The 11,585-nt window shown below is 40.3% G+C and overlaps 1 protein-coding gene across 1 annotated transcript; it reads left to right on the forward strand.

Moving 5' to 3' along the window:
* The first annotated feature begins 4,650 nt into the window (after positions 1-4,650).
* LOC122743449 (60S ribosomal protein L23a-like) lies at positions 4,651-5,149 on the forward strand. The gene has a single exon (XM_043988400.1). The coding sequence runs from the start codon at positions 4,651-4,653 to the stop codon at positions 5,119-5,121; it is 471 nt and encodes a 156-aa protein (XP_043844335.1). The 3' UTR covers positions 5,122-5,149.
* Positions 5,150-11,585: the final 6,436 nt, after the last annotated feature.

Raw genomic sequence — 11,585 nt, forward strand, 5'->3', positions numbered from 1 at the left:
TTTTTGTTCACAGATAATTGTGCACAGTGCAGTTTCTGAGGCTGAGATGCAACAGAGTATGGATCAGTTCTCTGTTGCTTGTGCTAATTTTGGCCTGGCAGTTAACACCACAAAGACACAGGTTCTCCACCAGCTGATGTCACATCATCAATATGTGGAAGCATCAGTTATAGCAGATGGAGGGATACTGTGGATAACTTCACTTACCTTAGCAGTATACTTTCCAGGGATGTACACATAGATAATGAGATTGACGTACACACTACCAGAGGTAACAGTATTTGAGAGGCTCTCAAGGAAAGTGTGGGAGAGTAAAGGTATTAGGCTGCCTACCAGTCTGAAGGTCTATAGAGCTGTTGTGCTAACCCCATTGTTATATACCTATGAAACCTGGACAGTCTACAGAACCATGCCAGAAAACTGAATCCCTTCCATCTGAATTGTCTTAGGAAGATTCTGAAGATCACCTGGCAAGACAAAGTACTGGACACTGAGTGAGATCCTTTCTCAAGCTGAACTGCCAAGCATTCAAACTCTGCAGTAGAGAGTGCAACTCTGATGGGCTGGCCACATTGTTTGAATGCCTGCCTAAAAGACTATTTTATAGAGAACTCATACAAGGAAAGCACTCCCGTGAGATCAGAAAAAGCAATACAAGGATACTCTTAAGGTTTCTCTGAAGAACTTTGAAATTGATTGTGTGTGGAACAGCTAGGTGGCGCAGTGGATAAAGTACCGGCCCTGGATTCAGGAGGACCTGAGTTCAAATGTGACCTCCGACACTTGACACTTACTAGCTGTGTGACACTGGGCAAGTCACTTAACCCAACAAAACAAAACTGTGCATACCCTTTGACCCAGCAATATCACTACTAGGTCTGTATCCCAAAGAGATCATAAAAAAGGAAAAAGGACCGATATGTACATAAATATTTATAGCTGCTCTTTTTGTGATGGCAAAGAATTGAAAATTGAGGGGATGGGGCAGCTAGGTGGCGCAGTGGATAGAGCACCAGATCTGGAGTCAGGAGGACCCGAGTTCAAATTTGACCTCAGACACTTAACACTTACTAGCTGTGTGAACCTAGGCAAGTCACTTAACCCCAATTGCCTCACTAAAAAAATTTTTAAAAAGAAAAAAAATTTTTTTAAATTGAGGGGATGAAAAAAAGAAAAGAAAAGGGGCAGCTAGGTGGTGCAGTGGATAAAGCACCAGCCCTGGATTCAGGAGGACCTGAGTTCAAATCTGGCCTCAGACACTTGACATTCACTAGCTGTGTGACCCTGGGCAAGTCACTTAACCCTCGTTGCCCTGCAAAAAAAGAAAAAAGAAAATTGAGGGGATGCCCATCAATTGGGGAATGCTTAAACAAGTTGTGGTATATGAATATAATGGAATGCTATTGTGCTCTAAGAAATGATAAGCAGATGGATTTCAGAAAAACCTGGAAATACTTACATGAATTGATGCTGAGTGAAATGAGCAGAACCAAGAGAACATTGTACACAGTATCAACAACATTTTTTGATGATCAACTGTGATAGACTTAACTCTTCTCAGTAATACAATGATCCAAGACAATGCCAAAAGACTTATGGTGGAAAATGCTCTCCACGTTCAGAAAAAGAACTATGGAGTCTGAATGCAGATTGAAGCATACTATTTTTACTTTTGTTGTTGCTTTTTGGTTATTGTTCTTGTTTATTCTTTCTTGTGTGTTTTTTTCCTTTTATTCTGATTCTTCTCTTACAGCATGACTAATGTGGCAATATGTTTAACATGATTGTAATATATAACCTATATCAAATTGCTTGATGTTGGGGCAGCTAGGTGGCACAATGGATAAAGCATTAGCCCTGGATTCCGGAGGACCTGAGTTCAAATCTGGCCTCAGACACTTGACACTTACCATCTGTGTGACCCTGGCCAAGTCACTTAACCCTCATTGCCCCACAAAAAAAAATGCTTGCTGTCCTCGGGAGGGGGGAAGGAAGGACGGTGGGAGAAAAATCTGGAATTCAAAAAATATCTTTACATGTATTTGGAAAAATAATTAACATAAATAATTTTTTTAACAGTCATAGTGACGTTAGAAAAAGGAAAGAGCTTAGGGAGGAAAATAAGGAATTCAGTTTTGGACATGTGGAGTTTAAGATGTCTACAGAGCAGAGCAGCTAGGTGGTACAGTGGATAAAGCCCCACCCCTGGATCCAGGAGGACCTGAGTTCAAATCCAGCCTCAGACACTTGACACTTATTAGCTGTGTCACCCTGGGCAAGTCACTTAACCCTCATTTGCCCTGAAGAAAAGATGTCTACAGAGCATACTGTTTAAGATATCCAGTAGGCAGTTGGAGATATGAGAGGTTTGGGCTGGTTAACTAGATCTGTTCCATCAACTCTTCCATCATTTAAATTATATCTTGTGTTAATGAAATTCTTACCCTCTAAGAAAAGTACATTGAGAGAAATTATATTAGAAACTATGAAAGCTGTTAAAAAATGAAACGAAATCCTATACAATGTACCCAGGATGGATTAGATAGAAGGCTCTATCACCTTTAGGTTACAAATATAAAGCACAAGCTTAAAACAAAAAACGCTTGCATATATTTTGAGGCAGTGTGTTACGACTGAAAGAGTGATGGATTTAGAATCAGAGAACCTGGGTCCACTTCCTGGCTCTACCACCTAATATATGTGTGAAGCCTCAGTTTCTCATTTGTAAAATGAGGGAATTAGATTAGATGACCTCTGAGCTCCTTTGCAGCTCTGAATCTGATTCTATGATCTGTTGTGTTTTTTATTTAAATATTATAAATTCACAGTCATCAACAAGTAAGTATTTCCATATACAGAAGACAAAAAGAAAAAGAATATCACATGTGAAATGATGAATCTTCCATGTTTAACTTGGTGTTTTTTTAAAAAACTATACACTAACTTTAACATAGGAGTACAACATTGTCCCTTTTCTCTATATCCCCCCAACTTTCTTTTGTTCTATGTATTTGTTTACATGTTTGATTGATAGTCTTTTTATTCTTTTCTTCTTTTTTATGCAGCACTAACACTACCCCCAACTTTCATCCACATTTCCCCTCCCCTAAGAAAAACTTCTCCCTTGTAATGAACAAGTATTACAACACAAAATTGTATTGGATTGACCATGCCTCACTCTGTACCTACAATCCATCAACCTCGAGGCTGAGAGGTAGGAAGCACACTTCATAAGTAACCTTTTGCAGTCGAGATTGATCATTGCATTGAACAGAATTCTTAAGTTTTTCAAAGTTGTCCTTTACAATGTTTCAATCAATATATAAATTGTACTCTCCAATAGAAGAGGGACATGTTCACTTCTGCATCAGTTCATGGAAGTCTTCTCAGGTTTTTTCTGAATTTCATCAACAATAATATTTCATTACATTCATATGCCATAATTGCTTCAGCCTCCTTTGTTTCTATTCCTTTGCTATTAAAAAAAAAGTGCTGTTATAAATGTTATACCTCTCTGTTTTTAACCTGTTCTTGATGAAGCCATGCCTGCAGGCTGGTTGGGATTGCTGCTGCCTTTTCTATATGTTGTCTATATCCTTTTAAGATGTTGGAGAATTTTGCCGTAAATTAGAACCTGTCATTTACAGATTCCACTCACTTCCAAAAGTGTTATATCACTGTCCCTTTTCTAGGCCTACAGAACTTCTCTCCTTCTCCATGATCCTTCCAAGTTGCTCAGGAGCCCATCTACTAGTTGTTCTTTCTTGTATCCTGTAGTTCATCCAGAATTTCATCAAGGGCAACTAGCTGCTGTCTTACTTTGTCCTTATTTACCTTCAATTTTTGACTCCCTATTAACCATTCTTGTTCTGTCTTTTCTAGTCCAAAAAATTGACCAACATCTCTCCTTGTCAGAAGAAAAAAGAAGCTAAAGGAACATTCTTCAGGTCTGACATCTCTCTGTCATCATTTATCACTGTCCTAATTCATCCAAAGAAATAGTTTCATCTCTTCTTTCGTTATCCTTTTCTTTAGTATACTCTCAAATGGAATCTAGAAAGCATTATTGAAAATTACAATATCATATGCAAAGAAATGAAGACTTCAGAGGCATAGGTGGCATTTCCATAACTCGTATCCATCGAAGGCAAAGGATCTTGAAAAGAAGGAATTTGGGAAGTGAGCAGTTGGCTAAGAAAATAGGGTCTAAAAATGGGATTTGGATTTCTAGACCTTGGCTTAAAATATATAAATGGCAGGCTCTTAGCCAGGAATGGAGTGTATCTAACAAAGGCTGATAAGAATATATTTGCCTTGGGGGCAGCTAGGTGGCGCAGTGGATAAAGCACCGGCCCTGGAGTCAGGAGTACCTGAGTTCAAATCCGGCCTCAGACACTTAACACTAGCTGTGTGACCCTGGGCAAGTCACTTAACCCCAATTGCCTCACTAAAAAAAAAAAAAAAAAAAGAATATATTTGCCTTGTACCCTGCAAGTCTAATCAGAAGAAATTTATATTAAAAAGGACAGAGAAAGGAGAAAACTGCCCATTTACATCCACCAGGCTAGTGGAAAGAAGAATGGCAGTCAAGGCATCCAGAGATTCAGAAGAGGGAAAATCAAGAAAGGGGCCACTAGCCTTTTCCTTAAGATGGCACCAAAGGCGAAGAAGGAAGCGGTTGTTCCCCCCAAGATGGAAGCCAAGTCCAAGGCTTCGAAGGCCAAGAAGGTGGTATTGAAGGGTGTGCACAGCCACAAAAAGAAGAAGATCAGGACATCCCCCACCTTCTGGCGACCCAAGACTCTAAGGCTTCGAAGGCAGCCCAAGTACCCTCGGAAAAGTGCCCCGAGGAGAAACAAGCTTGACCACTGTGCCATCATTAAGTTTCCCTTGACCACTGAGTCTGCTATGAAGAAGATAGAGGACAACACCACCTTTGTCTTCATTGTAGATGTCAAGGCCAACAAGCATCAGATTAAGCAAGCTGTAAAGAAGCTTTATGACATCGATGTGGCCAAGGTCAACACACTGATCAGGCCTGACGGAGAGAAGAAGGCCTATGTCCGACTGGCTCCAGACTATGATGCTTTGGATGTTGCCAACAAAATTGGAATCATCTAAACGGTGTCCAGGAAGATTCAGTTCAAATGTTTCCCCAGACACTTGACCTTTTGTTCATCAGCAACTCACTTTACCCGAATTGTCCCACATACTACTACTATTTAATAAAGAGCACCTACTACGACTGTACAATAAAGAAAATTCCCAGTGTAAAAATAAAAAAAAAAAAGAAAGGGGCCACTAAAACTTCTATACGGTAGTAAACTGAGCAAAATATCACTGAAATATGGAATGAAACCCATGACCATGGTAATCCTCCTTCGTTTTTATCATTCAGTTGTGTCCAATTCTTTGTGATACCATTAGGAGTTTATTTGGCCAAAATAATTGAGTGGTTTACCATTTCCTTCTCCAGTTCATTTTACAGATGAGGAAACTGAGGTGAAAAGGGTTAAGGGACTTGCCCATAGTCACACAAATAGTATGTGTCTGAGGCTGGATTTGAACTCAAAAAGATGAGTCTTCTTCATTCCAGGCCCCTTATTCTATGCACTATGGCGCCACCTACTCTCCCAGAAGTGTATACCTCAATCAAAGTAAAGCAAATAAGTAAAGTGAGTGGAGAGGAGGGAAGGAGACGAAGTGAGACTATGAGAGTAGTTTTATATATTAAGAAGGTATTTATGCAGGAAAATCAGGAACTAGAGTAGGGAAATGGTAAAAAGCATTGGGGTGAAGATCAATACAGGAAGAAATAGAAGCAATTTCTTTACTAGAGTATGCTACAGATCACCTGGGCAGAAAGAGAACATTAGGAGTTTGGGAAAGAGAATATAAACCTGGAAGAAGCTGTGAAATAGTAATCGGGGAGGAGAGGAGCTTAATTATCCAAACATGCTGGAACTCGTCTCTGGCAAAAGCAGAGTACCTAGGGGGCAGCTAGGTGTCACAGTGCATAGAGCATAGGACCTGAGTACAAATCTGACCTCAGACACTTGACACTTACTAGCTGTGTGACCCTGGGCAAGTTGCTTAACCCTCATTGTCCCGCAAAAAAAAAAAAAAAAAAAAAAAAAAAAAAAAGCAGAGTACCTAATAATTTATTGACTTTCTTGAATGACCATTTTATCCTTCAAAAGGTGGAGAAACCGACAAGGTAAAATTCTGTTCTATACCTAATTCTCATTAACACCCATCTTTCAGGGTTGTTGTGAGGATCAAATAAGATAATTTTTGTAAAGCTCTTAGCACAGTAAGGAAAGCAACAAGCAGTTATTTCTATCTGCAAGGCATTCTGCTAAGCAACAAATTATGAAGTGGGACATGCTTTCTCAGACTTGGCCAATGTATTGTTTGTTTTGATTAACTATACATATTTGTTACAAAGGAGGGATTCTTCTTGGGGGTAGGGGGACAGATGATGGTTAGTGAGTAATGATACATATGAAAAAATAGCATCAATAAGTCGTTTTGAAAATAAAAAGAAAATTTAAAAGTACAGAAGGGGATACAAATAGAGTGATTTTGTTGCTACCTAGCTTAATTTGTTAAATCCATGATTCATTTATTTGTCCATTCCCTCCAATGAAGCAGATAACAACGCATCCATTCCTGCCCATACAGTGGACCTCTCCTCCATGGCCTCTTCAAAGTTCAACACAATACCGGCTTCTGGGGTGGAGCCAAGATGGCGGAGGAAAGGCAGTGAGCTCTCGAACTCATGACACAATCGCTCCAAAAAACATCCAAATAACGCTATAGGAAAATGCCTGGAGCAGCAAAACTCACAGAAGAATGTGCTGAAATCTTCTAACCAAGAACGGCTTGGAAGGTCAGAAGGAGGGAGCTGTTGTGCTAATACAGGAGTTGAGCCCAACCCCACAGTCACACTGACACAGATCCAAAGTTCAACACAAGGGGATTTCACTGAATGTGCTAGGGTACCTCTACATTACAAGGAAAAGTCATCATGTTTAAAGGCATATTGGCCAACCACCTGTCATCCCTTGCCCTCATCACATGACCAGCTCATCTCCTATTTCTGCTGTAAAATTCCTTGGTGACATCCTTTACTTTTGTTATTAGTTCCCTGTTGGTTATATGTTGCAGCCTGTTCACACACATTATGCACCTTTCCATTGCTTTTTCATATGCATTCAAAGCCTTTCATAACCTTGTCTCCCACTCTTTTTGGAGACTCTTCTTACTTTCAACCTCCCCCCAACTCCACCACATACTCTGCAATCCAGTGACACTTGGCCTCCTTGCTGTTCCTCCAACAACATACATCCCCCAACACTGGGCATTTTCACTGACTGTCCTTCATGCCAAGATTGTTCTCCCTCTTCATCTCTACCTTCTGGCTGTCTTAGCTTTCAAGTTCCACCTAAAATCCCTCCTTGTACATCAGGCCTTTCCCAATCCCACCTAATGCTTTCACCTTGCTGCTGTTGATTATTTCCAGTTTATCCTGTATGTAACTCATTTGTATATAGCTGCTTGCATGTTATCTCTTCCATTAGACTGGCCTTGAGAGCAGGGACTTTCCTTTGCCGGTCTTTCTATTCCCACTTAACACAGTCCTTGGCACATAATGGGTGCTTAATAATTGTTACTGTCCATCTAGGCAATAGACATCCTTTATCCATATGATCTTTCCTGTGTGGTTAGACAAGCCAAACTCCTTTGAGTACCTACTGATCTTTTCCAGAAATATATGTAGATATAAGATACAGGTATAGATTTTAGAGTTTAGATTTTGCAACAGAAGCTCACAGTTTCATTTATGTTTTTTTCTTGTTCTTTATATGTTGAAATGTGTTTGTTGATTACTAAATTCATAATAAAGAAATTTTTTAAATTAAAAGGGATAAAGGTAATATCTTAAGACTCATGTACAAAAACATCATTTTCAAAAGCACAAGATTTGGGCTCTGTGATTGACTACATAGCAGTTCATTCCAGCCATGAGTTTCAACCCACCAAATCTCAATGATATTTTACTCATTTGAATATAGATTTTTGAGGTTTTACTCCTGGGTTCTCTCATCGGATTTTGCATCTTCTGAATTTCTGGGTGCCTCAACTATCATTCTTTTTTTTTCATTGATGTCTTGGTGGTATCCAATCTCTCTCTCTTTATATATATATATATATATATATATGTATGTATACACACACACACACACACACACACACACACACGTAAAAACTGGCCTGTATTCAGGAGAACCTGAGTTCAAATCTGGCCTCAAACACTTGACACTTACTAGCTGTTGGACCCTGGATAAGTCACTCAATCCTCATTGCCCTGCAAAAAAAAATGCAAAAAAACCCTAAGGAAATATCCTTTTGTTGGCCAAGTAAATATGCATTAATGTTTTTTGCAAGCCTTTTGTTCAAACTAGCAAAAGGGCCTGATCAAAATGTTTGTTCAACAGACACTTTTTATTCTGGTTTTCTTAGATCCATCCGTTATACTTATTTAGAGAAATATTTGAGCAGATTTGCTTCCCCTAAGGATGCTTTCGGTATTGACATTTCTTTTTTTGACTGGGTTACTAAACTAAGAGGTGAGGCAAATGCTGCAGCGATAGCTTTAAGCAGGGCTTTTGATAAAAATATCTATTCCTATTTTAGTGGATAAGATGATGAGTTGTGAACTAGATAGTAATTGAATTAGATGGATTCAGAACAGCCTGGATTGCTGGACTCAAATAATAGTCATTAGTGCTTCTGGGTCAAGTAACCGTATGCTAGTTAACTTTTTTATCAGACATAAAAAGGCACACCCATGAAATTTGTAGATGATGCAAAGTTGAGGACAGTCAACACATCAGATGACAGTCAGGATCTCAAAAGATCTTGACAGGCAAAAGCCCTGGGCTGAATCTAATAAGATAAAATTCAGTCAGCATAAATTTAACATTTTACATTTGGTTTAAAAAAAATTAGCTTTCCAAGTACAAGATGGACAAGGTACGTTTAGCCCATGTAAGCTCTGAGGCATCCTCATTCCAACTCCCTATGGCCACTGGTGAGGTGGGTTCCAAGAGCTTGACTAATTACTTCTCCCCCTCAGGGTTTGAGGGTATTCCTGAAGAGTTGGTGATGATTTTCAAATGGGAGAGGCTCAATATAAATCATGGGTGTACTTTTCCCAAAGATTATCAGTTGAGAATCAGTTTAGTCAGTAAGACTTAAGTAGATTTCAGAAAGGGGTATTTATTAAGATGGTATGATAAGATGGTCTAATTCCCCCAAACATCTGTAATACACACAGAGTCCAGGGGAAAGTGAATTCAAACTTAGAAGGGCCATATGGCAGAAGAGTAGCTTGTAACTCCTGGTTGCTGGAAGTGCTTTTCTCTCATGTGTGAGGTGCCCAAGCAGTTCCCCTTCAGCACGGTGCATCTTTGTTAATCTATTTTTTGTTTTGTTTTGCTTTGTTTTGTGGGGCAATGGGGGTTAAGTGACTTGCCCAGGGTCACACAGCTAGTAAGTGTCAAGTGTCTGAGGCCGGATTTGAACTCAGGTCCTCCTGAATCCAGGCCTGGTGCTTTATTCACTTCGCCACCTAGCTGCCCCTGTTAATCTATCTTTGACTTTTGATCTGATCAGTCAGCTGATCTGGAGACACTACTGGGGTACTGATGAGAGATGGAAGCTGCTGCTATCCTGGGAGTAGGATGCTAGAACCCCAGTAGAAAGATGGGGATCCATTATGTTCTGAACCTTTCAAAGGTGAAAGGACCTTTCCTGGTGACAGTGGGCAGGGAATAGGAGTGGAGGAGAGCTGGTCAAGGCCAAAGCCAAAACTTCCTTTCCCTACCCCACCCCCAACCCCAGCATTTCCTTCTCATGACAGAAGTAGGGGGTGAGGGGAGGGAGTTCAACTTGAATTCCAGGCTCAGAACTATTTCTAGAATAGCCTCCCACCTCAACTAGAATGCTAATTTATATAAGATCCCTGGGTGTGAACAAGTTTTCTCAGCCTATTGGCTCAGACTTCCAGTCTGGTATTTTTTACTTCATCTAATGGCTTTCTAAGACTTTTCATACTTAATCTACGGTCTTTTGATTAAGATGTGTTCTTATCTAATTGAAGAATCAGCTAAAATTGAGAGGGGTGCTTTAGACCCCACCCTTACACATGGTTAGACAGCAGTTTGTCAGGAAAAACAAATCCCGGAGTCTTCTTGGATTGTAAGCTCAATATGAGTCAGCAGTGTGATGTGGCAGCCAAAAACGCTAATGTAATCTTGGGCTGCAGACTTCCAGGACAAAGGAGGTAATAGTCTCACTCAACTCTGTCCTCATCCGACTTTATCTGAAGGGTTTTGTTCCTTGGAGTTCAATTTAAGAAGGACATTGATTTGCTTTCAATCAAGACATGGAAGGCCTTAAGTCCAAGTCATATGAAGATCAATTAAAGGAGTTAGGTACATTTAGCCTGGAGAAGAAAAGTCTCAGGAGAACGTTAGAGCAATCTTCATATATCTGAAGGGCTACCTTATGGGATTAATCTGGTTCTCTTTGCCCTTTAAGGATAGAACCAGAAGCAGTGGGTAGGAGTTGAAAAGAGGCAAATTGGGGAAGCTAGGTGGCGCAGTGGATAGAGCACCGGCCCTGGAGTCAGAGTATCTGAGTTCAAATCCAGCCTCAGACACTTAACACTTACTAGCTTTGTGACCCTGGGCAAGTCACTTAACCCCAATTACCTCACCAAAAAAAGAAAAGAAAAGAAAAGAAAAGAGGCAAATCTTTCAGCATGGGGCCATAGAACTGATGAACAGAAGGAGTGAGACAAATCACCTGGACAGGACACTGTGCTTGGGGTACAGTACTTCACCAGGCCTGAGGGAAAGAAAGAGTACCACCTAACCGGGGCCAGTTCCAACCACCCAGAAGTCAGCTGGAACAGAGACCTTTGCCGGTGAACCAATAAGTTACCCAGGGTGGAAGGAGCCTTAGATACCTTGAGATCAGGAAAATTTTGCTAATGAGTGCTGTTCATAAACAGAATGGAGTTTTTTCAATAAGTGGCAGGTTTCCCCATCCTTGGAATTCTTCATACGGAAACTACATGACCACTTTTGAGGTGTATCACAGTGGGGATTCCTTTTAGGTATGGACTGGATTAAGGGACCACCGAGGTCCCTTCCAACCATCTAAATTCTGTGATTCTGGCTTGCATGGGAGGTAGAACTATGTTCTATGTCTATGCATAGATTAAACCTAGAAGTCTGATTTATTTGAATGAAGTTCTTGCAGAACCAAACAATTTAAATCTAGAAATGTTCATCAATTTGTGTTCAAGGTCTTTGGGTTTCCTTCTTCCTGAAATCTTTGGAACTTTCAGGGAGTTTCCCACCCCGCAACTTATTTTTCTTATCACTCACTTCCTGACTCCTCCCCCTCTAATTATGGTTTCCTTGGGAGCTGGATCTCAAAGCATCCTCCCGCACTTACTGAGACCCGCCACTTATTGAAAAAAAAATAACCTCCCACAGTGGGCAATTCAT

This window comes from Dromiciops gliroides, chromosome 2, assembly GCF_019393635.1.
Source record: "Dromiciops gliroides isolate mDroGli1 chromosome 2, mDroGli1.pri, whole genome shotgun sequence".
Classification (NCBI taxonomy): Eukaryota; Metazoa; Chordata; class Mammalia; order Microbiotheria; family Microbiotheriidae; genus Dromiciops; species Dromiciops gliroides.